A 22517-nucleotide genomic window follows, 5' to 3' on the forward strand; every position below is an offset into this window, starting at 1 on the left:
AGACTGATCTGTGGATCTGTTTGTGCGTTGCTGGTACAGCGGTTCCATGTTGCCAGCCCAGCTGGGTCCGGTTCTGCTTCCTTCAAACCTGATTCTGCTTATTGAGTGTGTCCCTTATGGGTGCGAGGAGTTGAAATCTGCCGTTTATTGGGTTTAAGCTGCAAAAGCACAGGTAGTTCCTTTTGTGCCAATGGCACAGCTTGGGCGGTGATGTAAATTGAGTAGAGCAGGGTCTCAGGGAATCACCAGGGTGGAGCAAACAGCAATGGTGTCTCCGTGACTCCTCGCCTCTCCGCGCCGGCGAGCAGCTCCACGAGAAAGCCACCCTCGCTTTCCAGCCCACTGCAAGGCTGTCCCGCCTCTCCCTGTAGGGGTCTGGGACCTCAGAATCCTGCCCCAAACAAGCTCAGTGGATTTGAGAGCTTGTAACCCCTTTCGATTGAAAAAAAACGAGCATCTAGTTGCAGCCCGCCTGGCACGTGACTCCGTACCTCTGTTCTTGGCGCCTCAGCATATCCTACTCAGTCTCAATGCTTTTCTTTCTTTCCTTCCAGTTGTAGAACTTCCATGGGCCAGCTTTCCCATGGTTCTGAATAATAGCTGTTTTGTCTTATAGTTGGTATTTTCAATGTTGTTGTGGGAGGCAGCACACACAGGTCTGTACCTTACTCCGCCATTTTGGTTCTTACCTTACGGTTTTTAATAATTTGTTTATTTTTATTTAGGTTGCCGAAAATGTGTCCATATAGTTATATATACTATTGTCTCATTATCCTTTTTTAGATATGCAGGGTCTGTAGTGTTATTATTTTATTCTTTCTTGATATTGGCAATTTGTGTCTTCTCTCTTTTTGTTTCTTTGCTTTTGAAAGAACTAACATTTGTTATTTTCTTATTTTTTGTGTGTGCTCAATATAATCAATTTCAGCTCTTATCTTTATTATTTCCTTCTTTCTATTTGTTGAAGTAGGAGTTTAGATAATTAATTTATGTATTTTCTTTTTCTAATATAAGCCCTAACACTATAAGTTTCCCCTAAGTATGGCATTCCCATCTTGCAAATTTTGATATATTGTATTTTCATTTTTTTCTGTTCAAAATATTATTTAATTCCCCCAAGTCTTCCTCTTTTACCCAGAGATCACTTAGAAATGTAATGTTTAATTTTCAAGATTAAGATTTTTCTGCTCTCTTTCTGTTATTAATTTCTATTATAAATCCATTGTAAATAGAGAACATACTTTGTATAAGTATGCTATTTTTGTCAATGTTTGTTTTCTAACCTAAGATATCGGTAAGAAATGTATAGATACTTTTCTATGTGCACATCGAACTGCTGTGCACCCTGCTGTTGTTAGATGGGCTGTTCTGCGTTGTCTAGTAGACCCAGCAATTATGAAGTGAGGGTGTTGTTCAGTTCTTCTCTATCCTTGCTGATTTTGTTTACTAACTTTATCAATATCTGAGAAAAAGCATTAAAGTCTCTAGGTCCATGTGCGGACTTGTCTGTTTCTCCTTTTAGAGCTGTCCGTTTTTCCTGCATGTGCTTTGAATTTCTGCTGTTTGGTGCACACACATTTAAGATGGTTATGTCTTCTTCCAAATGCATTCTTTTGTTTTCATGTGACATCATTTTTACCCCCTGGTAACTTTCTTTGCTCTGAAGTCTAGTTAAGCTGATGTTAATAAAGATACTCTAACTTTCCTTTAAATTAATGTTCAGACAAAGAAATATATTGTCTGTATCCTTTTAATCTACCTATATCATTATATTTGAAATATGTTTATTGTATAGGAAATATAGTTGGTTCATTTAAAAAAATCCATTCTAATAATAGTAGTGTTTTGAATACTATGTTTACACATTTTACATTTAATGTAATTATCGATATGTTTGAAATTACATCTACTAGTTCATTGTTTGATTTCTGTTTATATCCTCAGGTTTTTTTTTGTTCCCCTATTTTCTGTTTCCTTCTTCCTTCTGGGACATTGGAGCATTGTTGTTGCTTCATTTTAATTTATCTATATTGTAACAATATTTTTATCTGTCTTAGTGCTTACCCAAGGGATTAAAATATTATTACTTACAAGAGGCCCAGTGCAAAAAATTCATGCACGGGGGGTGGGAGGGGTTCCTTCAGCCCAGCCTGCACCCTCTCTAATCAGGGATCCCTTGGAGGATATCCAACTGCTGGTTTAGGCCCGATCCCTGTAACCAGCAGTTGGACATCCTTCTCGCATCTTGGGACCACTGGCTCCTAACCACTCACCTTCCTGCCTGCCTGATTGCCCCTAATCATTCTGCCTACCTGCCTGATCGCCTCTAACTTCTCTGCCTGCTTGATTGCCCCTAACTGCTCTCCCCTGCTGGCCTTGTCACCCCCAACTGCTCTTCCTGCCATCCTGGTCACCCCAACTGCCTCTGCCTCGGCCCCCACCACCATGGCTTTGTCTGGAAGGAAGTCAGACATCCAGAAGATGGCTGGTTGACCCAATCTAATTAGTATATTACCCTTTTATTAGTATACATAGATTATATAGGATAGGATTGCTTAAATGGGGGGGGGGAGCCTTTTCAGCAGGAGGAGATGCTCTTAGCAGACAAAAATACATAACCCCTATATCTAGACTGATAGCCAGCCACATGTACTATACTGACAAACCAGTCATTAAAAAAATTGAATTGCTTTCTTACACCTTATACCAAACAGCTGTTACCCTTAAAACCCCTCCTCAGTCCCCACCTTAGGTTCTGCCTTCTCAGTTCACCCAGATTAGGTTCTGATTGGTCAGTTTCTATGCCAGTCAGCATTAAAAGCTCCACCTCCTAGGCAGCCATTGGCTCCTCACAGTTCACCCAGATTTAATTCTGTTTGGTCAGTTTCTATGCCAGTCAGCGTCAAAAGTTCCACCTCCTAGGCAGCTATTGGCTCCTCACAGTTCACCTAGATTTGGTTCTGATTGGATGGTTTCTATGCCAGTTAGCATCTCCAGGCCTATCACCAGGCCTCTCTCTGGGCCTGATCCACAACCTCCATGGCAGCTGTGGATCAGGCTTTGTCTCTCTCTCTGGGCCTCTCTCTGTGCCTGATCTGCAGCCTCCACAGCAGCTGCTGATCAGGCTTGGCCTCTCTCTCTCTCTCTCCAGGCCTTGCCAGCAGCCATGGCAGCTGCTGATCAGGCCTCACCTCTCTCTCTCTCTCCAGGCCTCACTAGCAGCTGTGGTGACTGTGGATCAGGCCCTGCCTCTCTCTCTGAGCCTGATCCACAGCTGCCTCAGCAGCGGCAAGGTTGTTAGGGCTCTAGCCTGGCCCGGGCCAGAGGCTAGCAAACTTGTCGTGCCTGCCTTGCTCTGCTCCCCCCACACCCCACGCTGCCCCTCCTGCCCGCCTGCCGCCAGCCTTGCTCTGATAGGAGCCTGTGGGCTGCTGGGGAGGGACCGAGAGGTGCTCCATGCACTTCCTGGTGACCAGTCATCCATCTGGTCGTTTAGGTCGTGATGGCCCCTGACCTTCTATAATGTAGATGTTTTCACTTTCTACTTAGAATTAATATTTTACCACAGCAAGTGTTATGCAGATACCTTACCCAATATATGTTTTTAAAATATATATAGTTTCATTGATTTTAGAGAGAGAGGAAGGGAGAGGGAGAGAGAGAAATGTCACCAAGAGAAACATTGATCGGCTGCCTCCTGCATATCCCTTCTTGGGGTCCAAGCCCACACAGGAATTGAACTGGTGACCTCTTGGCACATGTGGCAATGCTCAGCTCCCTGAGCCATGCCAGCCAGGGCCAATCTATGTTTTCTCACCCTCCCTCCTTTGTAGTATAGTTGACTCATATTATTACATCTACCTACATTGAAAATCCATCAGAAAATCTTATAATTTTTTGCTTTCAATGGATTATATTATGAATATTTTAAATATTATGTTATATAGCCCTGGCCAGTAGCTCAGTTGGTCAGCATGTCATCCTGATGTGCCAAGGCTGCAGGTTTGGTCCTCAGTCAGGGCACATGCAAGAATCAACCAATAAGTATATAAATAAGTGGAACAATAAATCTCTCTCTCTCTTTCCTTCTTTCTTCTCTTTAAAAAAAAATCAATAAATACACTTTCATAAATAATAAATATTATGTTACACAACTCTGGATCTTGCTAAAATCCTGTGAAGAATAGTGTCTTTTAAAAAAAAGCAGGCAGGTGAGCCAATTGATTCAAGCCCCAAATTCAAGCCAGCCTGGGTGTTTTCAGTCAGTCCTGTTTTACTGTATTTTAGTTCTACTTAGACCAGCCCCCGTATGCCCCTGCCTTGGCCAGTCTGGAGCTTGGGAAGAGGTCTGTCTCGGAGTTCAGTCCTCAGCTTATCATGCTCCGCTTCGTGCTGGGCTCCTGCAGATGCAGCAGAGGCCTGAGCCCCGGCGTTTGGAAGCAACCCTACTGGTTTGCTTTCCTGAGCTCCCCTTGTCTGCCATCTCCACGGCACTTCCTGGCTCCATAAGCTGCCCACCCTCCTCCTCAGATCTCTTTGGCCAGTGTGTTGTGCGTGCTCATATACCCCACTCTGAAGTGCACTTTCCACGTTTGTTTCCATCTCCACAGCCAAGTGATAAGAGGACACAGAAAAAAAATCAGTAGAGATTTGTCACCTTCTCTTGGGACCCCAGTGCCCTGTATCACAGTGAACATGCCCTTCCGCACAGGTGTGGGCTCTGGAGGCCCTTCTCGCTGCTGTTTTGCTGGTACAGCTGCCACCAGTACAGAATCGCACAGGGGCAGGGAAGCGAAGGCGCGGAGAGGAAAGAGTGCGCGTCAGGAAAGCTGTCCCCAGTCTTCCCGGTGGGATCGGAGGCTCCGGAGCGCCTCGGTATCACCAATGTCCACTTCTGTGCTCAGTCTGACCAGGGGAACTGGAGAAAATTAACACGGGGAACTTTGAATTCTTGGCTTCTCCAATCTGCCTGCTTCCATTTACTTTTCAGAATGATCAAGCTGTTTTCTATGCATTTTTCAGGTTTTATAGCTATAATTACTGGGAGAGAGAAGGTGGTGTATGCTTACTCCATCTTACCTGCTCCTGTGACCTGGAAACAATACAGACAGTAAATACAGGCATTAAAACTCAGAGAGACCAGGAAAGCTGTGAGATCTGCTTGCCCTGAAATGCCACCCAGGGCCCCGCCGAGTGCTCTGCGGGGTGTCAGAGCCAGGCCGGTTACAATCCCCTGGGCCATGGAGATTACACTGGGACCTGTACATGTTAGACCCAAATCATTTCTTTTTCATAAATATACAAATCAGAGGCTCAGTTTGAGTTTCTGTTAAGCTTAGAACAGAACTCTGGACCACGGGACGGCTTAATTACAGCAATATTTATTTTAGAATAAAGTAAAGCTAGATAGACTGGCCAAAGGGGCTGTGAGTCTTAGCTCCCAGGGCGTTCATGGCAGGAAAAGCAGCGATCTGGCTGTCCCCGGACCACGAAGTCACAATGCGAGTGTGGGTTCTTCCCCAGCGAGACCCTGCAATGAGCCTTCCCGCAAGAAACTTCCTGCAGGAATAATTCCTACCCTCTAACTCGTCTTTAACTTTATTGCTGGGATTCCCAACAAGGATGCTCCTTGGTGCCAAAGCCACAGTGGCTGCTCTGATGTGGGCGCCTCTGTGAGGAAGGAGCTCCAGAGCACTTCGCAGGCTCCGCTCGGTGGCCCCTGACAGTGATGTTTAGTCGCTCCAAACTCAGATTCCATTTATACAGTGGATGTGACAGCACACGCGAATGAGTGACACAGCACACACGAATGAGTGACACAGCACACGCGAATGAGTCCAGAAGTTGCTCTTCTTTGTCACTCAAATGGATCATCCCACCCCCTCAGGGTTGAGAGGGCGTGAAGGCTTTATGTCCATGCGGGACTAGAGCACTATTTGAACTCTCAGAAGGAAAACAAACACATGAGAATGAAATTCTTGTCTGCGGGGAACAGCTGCTCAGTCCTCCAGCGAAGCACCCACAGGCCTTGCCCTGGGGCCAGCAGGCCAGGAAGCAAGTACAAGAAGCGTCCCCCTCAGCGGGCATGGCTTACACAGAAGCTCTGCCCAGTCCAGCCTTGCTGTCCTTTGATGTGTAGAAGCTTGTTTCTCAGGCTTGTATCTTGGCTGCTGACTCTTGGCCACCGCCTTTCCACTTTGTGTGTAGATGTGAGTCCATTCATTGCTCCAACCATTATGGCCCAGATGGTCCCTCCTTCCACTGGCCCAGAGTAAGGTTCTGTACTTCAGGTCCTGCCCTAAGGCCAACGGCAAGGAGAAGCTGAAAATACCCCTCCTCTGCTCCCAGGCCTGTGTCCTGGCGAGGTGCTCAGCCAGCTCCTCTGCCAGAGGGGACCGTGCCCGCAGGACGAGCGTACAGGCTGAAGTGGCTCCTGCTCCCTGTCTGGCCTTCCAACTCGCTTTCTGGGCTCCAGAGCTAGTGGGTGAACATGGAGCAAGAATTACCTTCTTTAGAGAAATATTTGACAAAGTTAAAATTGCTTGTTTCTAATGAAATAATATTTATTCTATTGAAAATATATATATAAATGTATATGTACAATACACAGTAGACATGATAGTCCATAGCCACCAGTAAGAGTGGACGCATTTGCTGATGCTGGTGACCACTAAGAAAGCCGTGGGAGTGTGCTGAGTGTCTGCATGGCTGGAGAAGCCCCTCTCCCTCTGCCCAGTCCAGGAGGCAGAGGCCCAGCCCCGTGCCGTCCCAGGGGGCCGAGCACCGTCCACTTTAGATCAGCCCGATGCAGGCTGTGTGCCCTGCCTGGCAGTCTCTCTGCTCACCAGGGCCCTGGTCGCCAGTGCCTAGGCTGGGAGCTCCTCCCAGGGGTCTCTGTTTTACTGTCTTCCCAGTGAGAAAGCCCTTGAGATAACCCTGAGGTGGCCCCACGGGAGCCCCGTGGGGTTTTTCATGGGCATGTGGTAGCGCAGGCGAGTCCAGAACCTGGAATTGGGAGGCGCCGACTTGAGACCTCTCCAAGTGACTGTGGGCAAAACCCGGAGAGCCTTCCTCACCAGGTCAGGTAGGGATTCTGGTTCTTGGAAGGGACAGAACTTGACTAAGATGAGCTTCAGCGTCTGATCATCCAAGGCAAGACTCACTGCTGCTTGCAGTTCAAAGACACTGGGCCCGTTGACATAGTTGGGGCTTAAGATGAAGACTCCTCTTCTACTTTTCTTGATAATGCTCACGATGTCTTCCGTGTACACTGGAAAGAAAGGATTTCATTAATTGCACTCTTATTGCTAAACCTTGAGTCACAATAACCCTGGTTCCCCCAGACCTACCCAGAGGTTCCCCGCCAGGCAGAGCTCCATTAACCTCACCAGCTACTGCCGCCCTATCCACAGCGGGGATACACCCTACTGCCCAGCGCCTCAACCTGCAGTTCTCCCCGCATGCTGTCTCCCCAAAGGCCACTCCTTTAGGAGCAAAGCTTGTGGAACAGGGGGCGGGATCAGGAGCGCAGGCCGTCCAGCCCCTTGGTAGATCTGAATGGAGAAGGCAGAGGCCGTGCCCAGGCTCCAGCAGCCCGCGGCCGGTGCTGCGTTGGTGGCCGGCAGCGTCCCCCATGGCAGGGGCCACCCAGTGGGAAGGACAGGGTCGTCCTGTGAGGTGCCAGGGAAGCTCTGTCCTAGGCCCCGGGGCCACTCCTCTCCCCTGGGATGGAGGCTCACGTGATGGACACACGGCTGCCCAGGTGTCTTAAGCTCACAGCCCTCCCAGTGGGGCCAGCCCCAGCGGCGAGGGGACAGATTGGCACTGACCGCCCCTGTGAGCTATCGCTCCTCTTGCGGGCCGGGCCTACCTCCTCCCGGAGCCACGTCTCTTTCAAGCAAACACAAGGTGTAGCCATATTTGTTTTCCAAAACCTCGGGGAACAGCTTCAAGGCCAGGCAGTCCTCACTCATGGGCGAGGCGGGCTCGCTCTCAGAGGCGCTCCCCTTGGCGTAGGAGATAAAAGCATCAAACTCCTTTTTATCTGGAGAGAGGATGATAGCAGTGTAAGCCACGCACACCTACCTGTGCTCCAAACATATGGCAAATGGGTATGAAGCAGGGTGTGGGGTCGTCACTGAATTGATGACAAAAAATAAAAGCCAGCAGCCAGTCCATTTCAAACCCCACTGGGCGTGTGCCCTTGTCAGCCCAGGAGTTGCGTGGGTTCACTTTCCGAAGCTCGCGGGCCTCTGCTGGTGGCCACGTGGGCCCCACGCGCCACGTCCCGCTCGGGAGGAGCCCCACGGCCAAAGCCCCACGGCCGCTGGCAGGTCGCAGGAGGTAGTGGACCGGAAAGCTGGTGCCTGGCCCTGAGCAGCACGGATCAGCGCCTGTCCTCCTCCTCCAGGGGCTCTGCAGCTCTGGCACTTGTCCCAGGACAGGTCTAGGTCTCCAGCACCTCCGTTGACAAAGGATTTCAAACGCGCATTCATGACTGGGCCGCACTAACCAACTACCTGGAGTGGCAGGAAATCTCCAGGTGAACCCCGGGCTCGGGGTTGGACACACCGGCGCTCTGCACGGACCGGCGGTCACAGTTACAGGGTAGCCACAGCACCGGCGCCCTGCGGGCCTAGGGGCCTCTGGGGAGGAGGCAGGAGCGGGCCTGGAGTCAGGGGCCCGCACCACGCGGCCAGGCGGGGAGCTGCTCCAGGCAGCCAGCCCCCAGGCGGAGCAGGACGCTCAGGTGTGGCCGGCAGGTACTGCTGCGCAGTTTCATGTGGAACATGCCACAGTTGTCCCAACTCCTTCCAAGTCCAGCAAACTAGGACTTTTCTATAATCGGGAAACATTATGGATCTTGGGTAATAAAACTAGAGCGCGGAAGAGTTAGACAACCTGTTAGACATTCTCAATGCGACATTCTAAGCTTCTGTGTATCATCACCAGCATGAAGGAAACATTTTGCTGGAAAGCACCGGGTTGGCCAGAGCGGGCACTGACTGGCTGTGCCCAGCCCGTCCTGCCCACACCAGGCTCCTGACGTGTCCGTGGTAGTGAGAGGAGCATGGTCACAGCGAAGGCTCCCGCCCACCGTACAAGCTGCAGAACCGCAGGACAAGCAGATTTTAGCAGAAGCTGAAATTGTCAGGGAAACAAGACTATGACCAGACATTGGCTTAATTCAAGAAGGCTGACCTTTGTTTTAAATGAATCTCAGCAGCCCGCTTGCCTAAGGGTTTCTAGTGCGTGTCTCAGTGAATGGTCTCAGGGAAGGTGATGGGAGCTTTTCACTCACGGCTCCCGGAGACCTGACAGCCCTCACGGGTGGCTGGTGCGGGGAAGCACTGTGGGGGCTCCTGCCAGGTAAGGGCTGGCCCGGGGTGTGGGGGCTCCCCACAGGTAAAAGCTGGCCTGGGGTGTGAGGGGCTCCCCACAGGTAAGGGCTTAAGGGCTGGCCTAGAGGCCAGCAGAGGGCTGTGCTCTCTCCAAGCAACAGAGCTATTTGCTAAAACTACAAACATTCTAACCCTGGGCCCAGGGACCAGAGAACACGGAAGCGGCCCTCTGTTCGGGGGTGGACAGCACTTGGCCAACAGCACGGGGCCTGCAGCTCACACAACGTCACCCTTGGGGACGTTCCCTCCAGCGTCAGGCCCCTGGCTGTACAGGTGAGGCTGACGAGGCCACACTAAGGGGCCCGCCCAAGCCCTGCCCTTGCCGAGCAGTTCCGTGGGGCGAGACTGTCTGGCTGGTGGGTTGCCGGGCCGGCTTCGGCTTCCCCGCCGCCCGCGCCCTCCAGAGGGGAACCAACCGCAGTCACTAGTCCCTCTGCAGGGGGAAGATGCGCAGGGCCGGGTCCCGCACCGAGTTCGCGGTCAGCAGGAGACCGTGTCAGGTCCCACCTATGTGAGCCTCATGGCGGACACCCCGCTGGAGTGAGGAGCCCTGCGCCCTGCGCCTCCAGGTGCAGGTGCAGCAGCCCTGGCGGCTCGGCGGGCAGGTTAGCGTCAGGCACATCGGTTTCTGGGCTCTTGTGCCTGAGCCAGTCCCGAGAGGGACAGTCACACCGCGGGCAGCCCTTACCCCCGAGCGTCTCATCCTTGTCCTGGCAGGTCCGGCACAGCAGCACCACCTCAATCCAGTACGTGAAGAGCAGCGCGCCTGCTGCCAGCGCGCCCGCCAGGGCGGCCACGGTGCCCAGGAGGACGTACAGGAACACCACTGGGGACGGGAGGGGCAGGAATAGAATAGATTGGGGACCAGCTACAGGGTAAGAACTATGACTCCTGCTCTGTTAACCTGTTAACCGGGGCAGTTCTGTTCTGCTCAGAGAAGCTCCTGGCTGGGAGCTGCACGCCTGGGGCACGGAGCTCACATGGGATCGCAGTCCGTCCTCTTCCGAGAACTGCGTGTCATTATGGAAAGATTTACAACCTCCTGGCACCTGGGCCCGAGGCCCTTTGTCCCAGAGGCATCTGCTCTTTGTAACCCCAGCCCCTGTTACCTGTAACCTGGTCCCAGGGCCCCCGGAGGCACCCGCCCTCCGTGACCGACCCCCCTCAGCCCGCATGACTTGTAACCTGTAAGATTATCCCGTGTCCACTCTCCCATGCCTGCAATTCCTACTTCCCCACAGAACCTTGTCCTTCTACCCAATGTAAGCCGCCGGCTTATGGGGCAGAGCAGGTGTTTGTGGGTGACCTGCTGCTCTCCCTGCTGCCGGCAGGATTGGAATAAACGCTCAGCTAGGATTCCCCCCTGTCTCTGCAATTGGCTCAGGTAGTTACCGGCCGCCGGACCCCTTGGTTGTCTGGTTACAGGGACACAGCGCCGTGAGCCAGTGCAGAGCGCCTGCCGCTGCGCCCACCCACAGCGTCTCCACCCTGTTATCCCAGCAGCATGGCCGCCGCAGGAGCTTCCTCTTGAAGGTTGAGATGCATCAGCCACACCTGGAGGGAGGTCCTACACTGAGTGGGGAGAACTGGGGAGGGGCAGGTGCTGGGCAGGGCGCCTGGGAAGTGGTGGGAGCCACTGTTACTTATTTTCCCCTGGAACTGCCCCAGTGCTCTGCACCCTCTCACTGCAAACCAGTTTCAGGTACAGTCATCCCCACTGAAGCCTACGCTCCCTGCGGCCAGGAGGTGCGTCTGGCGCACCCTCCGTGCACCTAGCGTAGGAGACACCCCTTTATAGAGTGCCCACGGGCCAGAGCCAAAGGCTGTCTTATTGAAATCTCGTGAGCAGCCAGTCTGCTGTTCTAGAATCATTATTAACTGAATGAATGAATGATATCACTTTCATCTCTGAGCTTCGTCTCAAAAGAATTAAAAGCGATTTCTCACTGGAATACCCCTCCAGCTTTAAAGGGCTGTGATCTGTGACATACACATATCCTCCCAGACGCTGAGCAGAAGCATTCTCTCACTTCCAGGCTCCAATACCTGACCATCACGTTTTCTGGATTCAGAGCCAGGAAAGGAAAATGAGAGAGGGACCGAGGTTCTAGCACGAGGCCTTCGCATGGAGCTCGCATAGGTGTTTGTGGAATGAGTGGGAGAATGAATGACGGGCTTTTCCGACACAGCCCGATACGCCCAGTATTGGTTAAGGGGACCAGGTCTGGATCACTGATAGGAAACTTACTAGTGTGTGGTCTTGGTCAGAGTTTTGAGTTAAGCAGCGAAGTGCACAGAAGGCTGGCTACCAGCGTCTCGCTGCTCTCACCACAGCACTATTGCTAGGAAAAGCCTGGCCCGCGGGGAGGCAGCTGTGCCCGGCCTACCTCCCTTCCTCCCCCTCAGCTGGAGGGGCTGCGTGCTGTTCCCCAGCGAGTTCTGGGCGAAGCAGATGAACGTCTTGTGCAGGTCACTCTGGGCGACTCTCTCCAAGTGGACGGTGCGCTGGATGACTTCCGCCTCCACAGTGGCTTTCACTCTAGGAAAGGAGGAGACATCACAGCGCCCAGGACGTACAACGACACCCATTCGCCGTCTCGGGACCATGCGATCGCCAGCATCGGCCTCTGCAGAGCTGGGGCAACCAGCAGGAGGTGCCCAGCTTCACGCGGTCAGGAGGCTCGGGTTTAAATGATGAATCTGCTAAGCATGGTTCAGAGCGCTGACTCTCGGGTATGATTCGCCTGTGGGCCTCAGCTGGCCTTGCTCACTCTAAGCCTGTCCCTGAAAAGATGCTAACAAGAATTTATGAACATCTACGACTTCCGTGGACGGCTTACTCTGTATCAGGCTGTCTTAGCACAAAAGGGGGTTACGGATCCCTCCACTCTGCATCTCACAGGAAGCCCACAGGTGCGGCATGAGTGTCCTAACTTGGCTAGCAATGCAGATCAGGCACAGAGGGCGAGCCCACGTTCACGCTGCTGGACGTGGGACCTGATTCCTGGCCTGTGCCCTTGCCCATCCAGGAGCAGCCAGGAATGGGGGTCTTTATTTCCTCACAATGTGGATTCTCTAAAGTTGCCAATCTTGCCTCTGTCCTCACCCTAAGGAATCTTGTCTACACGGGTGATATTGTAGGCGGTGTTGCTTGGAGACGTCAACACCGACGCTTCCCCACAGAGCGCTTCTTGCAGCCAGAGACTGCTGAGGTCTCACCTGCCCGTCCGCCCCTCACAGGGGCTGGCAGGGGCTGCAGGGGGCACGGTGGCTCCCACACTCACACGGCCGATGGGTGGGAAACACCCACACAGAGGGCGTGTGAGGTCAGAGCACACCCTCTCTCATACTCAACTCCCTTGAGCTTAGATGCAGTATCAGTTTGATAGGAGACCCAATGACTTTCCTTGTGTTAGAAGTTCTTGCTAAATCTGATTACTGCTCCAAAAACCTGTTCTTCGTTATATTTGTTTATTGAAGTGTTTTATAAATCAGAGGTGTGCTAACCCACAGACTGGTACTGTGGAACAGATCTTAGAAAGATGAGGAACTATATCTTTTAGCGCCAAGCCCTGCAGATTGGCCCCAAGCCCTCAATCTCCAGGGCCCCGTGTCCAGCTCTGTGAGGAGCTGGATAGATCTGAATGGCTAGAGATTTCCATTTTAGAAGCAAAATTGTCTTCCCAGTTCATTCTGGCCACTAATTCAGGCCTGTGCTCTTGAGAGCAACAAAGTTTAGAAAAAGAGTAGCTTCCAAGCATTTCAAGACAGACCGCCGCTCAGCCTCCCTTCCCAGGCTGCACTGCTGCCCTGTCCTCACTTCACGTAAGTTTTGGTCAGATCCCTCGGTCTGCAGCGTTTCCTCGTTTTGTACTTTCTGGCTGTAATGACTCTGGAGACCTGGGTACGCTGAGTGGGCACCGGGGAACGGGGGGCTGGGGGACAGCATCCCCCCATTTGTCGGACACGCTGCTTCTGTTCCAGCAGCCTGGGCCACTCTGTCTCCTTGTCTGCCTGATGTTTAAAGCAGCCACAGCAAACTGTTGCTAAACATTGAACTTGAAAGCCACTTAAATACTTCACTCCATGGCCCTGCCCGAAGCCGAATTTGGCCCAGGGTTAAAGTTAATGTGCACTTTGACTTTCATGTTCACCACTAGCTGGCGCTCCTGGCACACTGTTAAGTGTGTGTGTGTGTGCGCATGTGTGTGTGCATGCATCTGTGCGTGTGTGTGCATGTGTGTAAGTGCCTGTGTGTTTGTGTATGTGTGTATGTGTATACCTCCGTGTGCACATCGCAGAGGTTTCCGAAGATGAGAGCATGCATTGTGGGCTGCAAAGAATATCGTCCTCTGATTTTCTCCTTACCTTCTCCCTTCCTTTGTTGGGATTTCCAACTCCCGACCAGAATCTTTGCTGTACCATCTTAGCACCGGTTTGAAGTGCTCTTCAAAGCCAAAACGTGCCGTGCAGTTAAGAGTCAAAGGTTTTCCTGCAAAGGAAGGGGCCACAGTAGATAGGAGGGCAGCCGTGAGGACACTGTCCGGCGCAGCAAGAGGCCTGCGGACATGGCTCCCTGCCCTCAGGCCGCAGGCGCAGCGGGGCTGGGAAGAGCCGCCCACCCGCCCGCCCAGCCACCTCTCGGCAGAAACATGCACCCAGCTGCGCGTCTGCAGTGGCAATGCTGAGATCGCAGACATGGGCTATGATTTTTTGTTGTTTGTTGTTATTTTTATGAAAGAATGTTTCTATCAATTAAAAGATTCTGTATAATAAATGTGTAATAAAGTATCAGCTACTTTTATTAAAAAAAATTTTAAATGGAGTAAGTTACAAATGTGTCTTTATCCCCCAGTGTTCCCTCATCCCCCCAATCCTGCCCTCACCCTCACCCCCTGTTGTCTGCATCCATTGCTTATGCTTATATGCATGCATACAAGTCCTTTGGTTGATCTCTTCCCCTTCCCCCCACCCTCCCCTGCCTTCCCTCTGAGGTTTGAGCATCTAATCGATGCTTCTCTGTCTCTGGATCTGGTTTTGTTCATCGGTTTATGTTGTTCATTATAGTCCACAAATGAGTGAGATCATGTGATATTTATCTTTCTCTGACTGATTTATTTCACTTAGCATAATGCTCTCCAGCTCCATCCATGCTGTTGCAAATGGTAGGAGTTCCTTCCTTTTTACTGCAGTAGTATTCCATTGTGTAGATGTACCACAGTTTTTAATCCACTCATCTGCTGATGGGCATGGCTATTTCCAAATCTTAGCTATTGTAAATTGTGCTGCTATGAACATAGGGATGCATATATCCTTTCTGATTGGTGTTTCTGGTTTCTTGGGATATATTCCTAGAAATGAGATCACGGGGTCAAATGGGAGTTCCATTTTTAGTTTTTTGAGGAAACTCCATACTGTTCTCCACAGTGGCTGCACCAGTCTGCATTCCCACCAGCAGTGCATGAGGGTTCCTTTTTCTCTGCATCCTCACCAGCATTTGTCATTTGTTGATTTGTTGATGATAGCCATTGTGACAGGTGTGAGATGATACCTCATTGTCATTTTGATTTGCATCTCTCAGATGATTAGTGACTTTGAGCATGTTTTCATGTCTCTTGGTCTTCCTTATGTCTTCTTTTGAAAAGTATCTATTTAGATGTGTTACCCATTTTGTGATTGGGTTGTTTGTCTTCCTTTTGTTAAGTTGTATGAGTTCCCTGTAAATGTTGGAGATTAAACCGTTATCAGAGATAACATTGGTAAATATGTTCTCCCATGCAGTGGGTTTTCTTGTTGTTTTGTTGATGGTTTCTTTTGCTGTACAGAAGCTTTTTATTTTGATGTAGTCCCATTTGTTTATTTTCCCTGTAGTTTCCATTGCCCTAGGAGCTGTGTCGGTAAAGAAATTACTTCGGCATATATCTGAGATCTTGTTGCCTGTGGATTCCTCTAATATTTTTATGGTTTCCCATCTTACGTTTAAGTCTTTTATCCATTTTGAGTTTATTTTTGTGTATGGTGTAAGTTGGTGGTCTAGTTTCATTTCTTTGCATATGTCTGACCAAGTTTCCCAGCACCATTTATTGAAGACTGTCTTGACTCCATTGTATGTTCTTGCTTCCTTTGTCAAATATTAATTTGAGCATAGTGGTTTGGGTCGATTTCTGGGTTCTCTATTCTGTTCCATTGCTCTATATGTCTGTTCTTGTGCCAGGACCAGGCAGTTTTGAGAACAGTGGCTTTGTAATACTGCTTGATATCTGGTATTGAGATCCCTCCTACTTTGTTCTTCTTTCTAAGGATTGCTGCAGCTATTTATTTTTTATTCCAGATGAATTTTTGGAGAGTTCTTTCTAGATCTGTGAAATAAGCCATTGGTATTTCCTGGGGAGTGCATTGCATTTATAGATTGCTTTGGGAAGTATGGACATTTTAATGATGTTAATTCTACCAATCCATGAACACGGTATGTTCTTCCATCTGCTTATGTCTCCCTCTAACTCTTTTTTCAACAGCCTGTAGTTTTCCAAGTACAGGTCTTTTACCTCCTTAGTTAAGTTTATTCCTAGGTATCTTCATTTTTTTGTGCAATGGTAAATGGGATTGTTTTTGTAATTTCTCTTTCTGTAAGTTCACTATTGGTGTATAAAAAAATGCCATAGATTTCTTGGCATTAATTTTGTATCCTGCTACATTGCTGAATTTGTTTATTAAGTCTAATAATTTTTTTGATGGAGTCTTTAGGGTTTTCTATGTACAGTATCATGTCATCTGCGAATAATGACAATTTTACTTCTTTTCCAATTTGGATGCCTTTTATTTCTTCTTCTTGTCTGATTGCTATGGCTAGTACTTCTAGTACTATGTTGAACAGGAGTGGTGAAAACGGGCATCCCTGTCTTGTTCCTGTTCTTAAGGGAAATGGTTTTAGTTTTTGACCATTGAGTATGATGTTGGCTGTAGCTTTGTCATATAAGGCTTTTATTATGTTGAGGTATGATCCTTCTATTCCCACTTTGTTGAGCATTTTTATCAGAAAAGGGTGTTGGACTTTTCCTGGGAGCTTTTTGATTACTGTTTCAATTTCATCAGTAGTTATCAGCCTATTCAGGTTTTTTGATTCTTCCTGATTGAGTTTTGGAAGCTTATATTTTTCTAGGAATGTGTTCATTTCATTGGGGTTGTCCAGTTTTTTTGGAGTAGAGTTGTTCGTAGTATTTTTTTTTTTTACAATCCTTTGTATATCAGTAGGGTCAGTTGTTATTTCACCTCTTTTACTTGTGATTTTATTTATTTGGGTTCTCTCTCTTTGTTTCTTGGTGAGCCTGGCGAGAGGTTCATCAATCTTGTTTATCCTTTCAAAGAACAAGCTCTTGGTTTCATTGATCTTTTGTATTGTTGTGGTGGTTTTTTTTTTGTCTCTATGTCGTTTATTTCTGCTCTGATCTTTATTATTTCCTTCCTTCTGGATACTGTGGGCTTTTCTTATTGCTCTCTTTCTAATTCTTTAAGTTGCAAGGTTAGATAATTTGTTACCAGTTTTTCTTGTTTTTTGAGGAAGGCCTGTAGAGCTATGAACTTCCCTCTCAGGACTGCTTTCACTGTATTCCATAGATTTTGGATTGTTGTGTTTTCATTGTCATTTGCTTCCAGAATGCTTTTATTTCTTCTTTGATCTCTTTGGTAACCCAGTCATTGTTTAATAGCATGCTATTTAGCCTCCAAGTATTTGATTTTTTTCATTGTTTTTATTGTAGTTGATTTCTAGTTTTATGCCATTGTGATTTGAGAAGATGCTTGTTATGATTTCTATCCTCTTGAATTTGAAGAGACTTTGCCTGTGGCCTAATATGTGGTCTATCTTTGAAAATGTCCCATGTGCATTGGAGAAGAATGTATATTCTGTAGCTTTGGGGTGAAATATTCTGAAGATATCCATTAAGTCCATCTGATCTAGTGAGTCATTTAGGATTGCTGTTTCTTTGCTGATTTTTTGTTTAGAGGATTTATCCAGTGGTGTCAGTGGGGTATTAAAGTCCCCTACTATGACTGTATTGCTATCAATCTCTCCCTTGATATCTTCCAGAAGTTGTTTTATGTATTTGGGTGCTCCTGTATTGGGTGCTTATATGTTTACCAGAGTTATATCTTCTTGTTGAATTGCTCCCTTTAGTATTAAGGCCTTCTTAATACTAAATTATCTCTTGTTATAGCCTTTACTTTGAGGTCTATTTTGTCAGATATAAGTATTGCAACCCCAGCTTTTTTCTCATTTCCATTTGCCTGAAATTTTTTTCCCATCCATTCACTATCACTCTGTGTGAATCCTTTGTTCTGAGGTGGGTCTCTTGCAGACAACAAATATATGGGTCATGTTTTCTTATCCATTCAGCTACCCTATGTCTTTTGATTGGTGCATTTAATCCAGTTACGTACTTGTTTGTTGTAATTTTTAGTCTTAATGTTTGTGTTTCTTCTTGCCTTTCTGTTTCTTCTTTTTACAGCAGTCCCTTTAGCATTTCTTGCATTGCTGGTTTGGTGGTAATAAACTCTCTTAGCCCTTTTTTGTCTGTGAAGCTCCTGATTCCACCTTCAATTTTGAATGACAGCCTTGCTGGGTATAGTATTCTTGGATTCAGTCCCTTGCTTTGCATCACTTTGTATATTTCATTCCATTCCCTTCTGGCCTGGTGTGTTTCTGTTGAAAAATCAGTTGATATTCTAATAGGGGTTCCCTTGTAAGTAATTTTCTGTCTCTCTCTGGCAGCATTTAAGATTCTTACTTTGTTGTGGGTGTTTGCCAATTTAATTATGATGCGTCTTGGTGTTGGTCTTTTGGGGTTCATCTTGTTGGGGACTCTACGTGCTTCTTGGACTTGCATAGTTTTTTCCTTGCCAATATCAGGGAAGTTTTCTGTCATTATTTCTTCAAACAGGTTTTCTATTCCTTGCTTCTCTTCCTCTCCTTCTGGTACCCCTATTAAGCACATATTGTTGTGTTTTGTGTTGTCCCAAAGCTCCCTTAGGCACTCCTCTTGCTTTTGAATCTTCTTTCCAGTTGCTGCTGTGCTTGTGTTTTTTCTTACCTTGTCTTCTAATTCACTGATGCAGTCCTCAATCTCTTATAGTCTACTATTTAAGCCTTCCATTGTGTTCTTTATTGCAACTATGTCATTCTTCATCTCCTCTTGGTTCCTTTTCATGTTGGTGACATTCCAGCCGTTTGAGCATCCTTATAACCATTACTCTGAATTCTTTCTCTGATATGTTGCTAGCCTCAGTTTCATTTAACTCCCTTTCTGGTGAATCTTCTTTTTCTTTCCTTTGGAGATTGCTTTTTTTATCTTCCCATGTTTTGCTGTAATGTTTTAATTGTAGATCTGATTGCTTTGCTACCCAGTTTCTTTTGGGATGATGCTACTGGTGTGACCTCTCAGGTCTCCTGGGCTTGGTAATCTAGTGTAGCTCCCTACTTGAGCTATTTGGGTTCCCTTGATGTAGGCCTGTGAGCTGGAAAGGCACAACTGCGGTGTCTAGAAATCAGCAGCAGCCGTGGAGGGGGGTGTCCCAATTTTTGCTGTCTTACGCCCTTGGTTGAAGTTGTGCGTGCCCAATGGGGATTCACAGTGGCACCCAGGAACCATCTGTTGGGGTGATGGGGCTCAGGAGGTCTGCGCTCTGGAAAGGTGTGACTATGGTGTCCAGAGTTCTGTAGTTGTGGGGTGGGCAGACTCAGCTTTTGCTGCTGCTTCTGTGGTTGGATACACATGCCCCCAGTGGCGGCTTACAGAGCACCCACGGTGCATTTGCCAGCAGGGTGTACTGACATATTCTGAAGGGCCTTGGCACTGAAGCCACAGAATTGCAGTGTCTGTGGGCAGGTATCCCAGAAGAGGGAATTCAGCATTTCTGCAGCCCAGCAGTGCACACCTGTTTGCATAAGTGCATGCCCAGCGGGGGTTCACAGAGGCACCCAAGGGCTGCCTGTGCCACGGGGGGCTTGGGAGGCTTGCGCGCTGGAAAACCATGCAACTGTAGTGTCCAGAGTTCTGCAGCTGTGGGGTAGGCAGACTCAGTTTTTGCTGCTGCACCTGTGGTGGATAAGCGCGCGCTCCCAGTGGCAGCTCACAGGGGCACCAGTGGTGCCTTTGCCAGCGTGGTGTACTGAAGCACTCTGAAGGGCCCTGGCACTGAAGCCACATAATTGAGGCATCTGTGGGCAGGTATCCAGGATGAGTGAATTCAGAATTTCTACTGCTGGGGGTGTGGGGGTGGGTGGGAGTGTGTCCCTGTTTGTCCAAGATTGCACCTAGTGGGGGCTCGCAGGGCTCCCATGAGTGCCCTGTGGATAGATGGGCTCTGGGTGCTTGCTCGTTGGAAATGTGTGACTGGCAGTGCCTTTGCCGGCGCAGAGCTCTGACGCACTCTGAGGGGTTCACAGCAGCATCCAAGAGCGGCCTGTGGAGCGGTGGGCTCAGAGGCCTGCGTGCTGGAAACACGTGAATGTGGTGTCTGGAGGTTTGCCACTGGGGAGGGGGAGGCTGCACTTACTGCTGCGGGAGCGGTGCACCTTTGGAGGTGGAGGTCCCAGGGTCTGCAGGTCTGCGGGTGGGGCAGCAGGATTTTGGCTGGAGTGGCTGCCGGGTCGCGGGCCACTGTCTGGGTGGTGGTGCTGATGAGTTCCTAGAAGAGGCCTCTCTCCCCTTCAAGATGGCGTGGGCTCCATGCCCGAGCCCCGCAGTGCAGGGGATGCCCGCAGTGGTGGTAGTCTCTCCCTGTCCCAGAGAGCCTGGTCCGCCAGCCCCTGCTGTTCCTGCCAGATTTAACCCTCACTCACTCACACACACACCACACTCCCCTTTCACCCCCTCACTCACTCACTTCCTCTCCCTCACCTCCGTCCTGCCAGCCGCCATCTTCTAGTCTCCAGTATCAGCTATTTTTCAAAAGGGCATTATCAGAACCAAATTTCTTCCTTATTTATTTTTTTAAATTTTTATTTGTCTATTTTTATTTCTTTTTTATTGTTGACACCGTTCCCCGTTTCTCCCCACCCCACCTTTGCCCACTGGCACCAGCTCCCAGCACCCCTCACAGGCCTTCCCCCTCCGCTGACTGTGCCTATGGCTACCATATGGGTGCTTTTTGGCTACTCTCTTCACATGCCCTGACCTCAGTCGGTCTGTTCTGTGCTTCCATTTTGTTCATCAGTTTGTTTTGCTCATTAGATTCCACACATGAGTGAGATCATAAGGTGTTTGTCTTTCTCTGACTGGCTTACTTCACTCAGCGTCATCCAATCCAGGTCCATGCACTTTAACAACAACTGTGTTTTTAAAATGAAGGCTGGTTTGGTCAGAGCACTGGGGTCCCCGTGTGGTTTGAGGGAACAGAGGAAAACGTGAAGTGTGAGCACTGGCTCGGGCTCCAGTGCGGAGCTGAGGGAAAGGCGAAGGGCATCTTTCTAACCAGCATTTACATGCTCAGCAAACGGCACGAGCTGACTGTGCACGTTGTTCAAAGACATTATTCAGACATTTCACTGCTGTGGACCGCGCACGACGGATGTGCACGGATGTGATCACAGGAGCCGGACTCCCCACTTTCTCCCGAGAGCTACCCCGTTCGCTCTGCCTCGGCCTCAGTATCCTAACCATGAGGCGCGCAGAGACTCCATTTGAAAACTCATCCTTGCACCTTACGAATGTTTCTCTCCTAGCCATACTTTAATTCGCTGACACCATTTGTGACTTTGTTATTTTTTAATTACATAATTTTTGTTCTTTCTTTTGTCCTTCCATGCTTGTGTTGTTGCCCATATTGCGATTCCTATAATCAGGATATACTGATACCCCACCTAGCGGTCTCTTGCCACAATACAGCATTTGTTTTCACATTTCTATTAGAAACAGTTCATATTTTAAATAATAATTATTTTGTTGAAGCAACCAGTACTTGGTTTTAAACAGTGCAGCTCGTAGTTGACTGTTTGGTGAGATGTAGATGCTAGTGAAGCTGACGAATAAAATGGACGTAGAAAAGCCATTGGCCCTTCTGCCCCAAAGGAAACACCACTTTGGGAAACACATTAAGTGAGCAGGGATGGTAACATTCTCCTGCAGTTACCTCAAGGGCCAGACAATCACCTATTTTTTAAAGGTTAATGCTACTCAAGTTGGTAAATTGGTTATATTTATAGACTTCACTAAGCCGATGCGCCTACTATACACGCAGCTGTTCCTGGGTAAGAAAGAGTGTGACCCTATTGATCATGTCAAATGCTCAGCCACTGAACGGACGCCAGCCCAGATTGCTCAGTGTGACCTTGGGAGGTCAGTTCAGTTTTGCCTATTTACAGACTTAAAAGCTGAAACTTAGGTTAAGTGACTGTATGAGGAGACAGCACCAGTCAGCGGCTGAGTCCAGATCCACATCCAATTCTATTTGGCTTGAATCCGATTCTCTTTTCCTTATATCACATCACACTTGGACGTGCTCCCAGAATCCCAATCTCTGCCCAGGGTGACAGGCAGCCCGTCTTACCAAGCTCCACTTCCAGGGTGTCCTTGACCGGCTCCAGGATGTCGGGCTTGAGAGTGGTGTTTCTCACTAACGAGGAAAAGAAGAAGCATGATGTGCAGGGGAAGCTGCAGCCTGCGTGCTGAGCGTCTGCACGCATGGTCACACTGAAAGCTAAATATTTTGGAGCTGCCTCTGCAGATTTTATTCACATTCCAGAGGCTAGGACTCGGGTTCCATGTGAAAAGCAAGCTTCCACAATGACTGTGACATTGAGTTGCAGGTGCTGGCAAAGAGTAGTTTTTTATAAATCCATGTCTGCCTGCGTGAAATTTTCTTGCAGGCCACGGGGTGAGGCTACATACTGGGATGGGTGAGCAGGCTGTGCAGGCTGTGCTGTGCTGTGCTGTGCTGTGCAGGCTGTGCTGTGCTGTGCTGTGCTGTGCAGGCTGTGCTGTGCTGTGCTGTGCTGTGCTGTGCAGGCTGTGCTGTGCAGGCTGTGCTGTGCTGTGCTGTGCAGGCTGTGCTGTGCTGTGCTGTGCAGGCTGTGCTGTGCTGAGCTGTGCTGTGCTGTGCAGGCAGTGCTGAGCTGTGCTG

At 48.9% G+C, this 22517-nt stretch overlaps 1 protein-coding gene across 3 annotated transcripts in view; it reads right to left on the reverse strand.

Moving 5' to 3' along the window:
* Window positions 1–5407: 5407 nt before the first annotated feature.
* Window positions 5408–22517, reverse strand: part of IL18RAP (interleukin 18 receptor accessory protein) — a 27893-nt gene continuing 10783 nt past the window's right edge. The window contains exons 5-11 of one of the 3 annotated variants that reach the window (XM_023743992.1): window positions 21945–22010; window positions 13770–13893; window positions 11789–11940; window positions 10090–10227; window positions 7871–8044; window positions 7077–7270; window positions 5408–6477 (exon numbers count right to left, since the gene is read on the reverse strand). In XM_023743992.1, the coding sequence (XP_023599760.1) occupies window positions 6370–6477; window positions 7077–7270; window positions 7871–8044; window positions 10090–10227; window positions 11789–11940; window positions 13770–13893; window positions 21945–22010 (956 nt within the window). In that variant the 3' untranslated portion in view covers window positions 5408–6369. The other 2 variants (XM_023743991.1, XM_023743993.1) reach the window with 2 other exon arrangements.

This window comes from Myotis lucifugus, unplaced genomic scaffold (genome assembly GCF_000147115.1).
Source record: "Myotis lucifugus unplaced genomic scaffold, Myoluc2.0 scaffold_422, whole genome shotgun sequence".
Lineage (NCBI taxonomy): Eukaryota > Metazoa > Chordata > Mammalia > Chiroptera > Vespertilionidae > Myotis > Myotis lucifugus.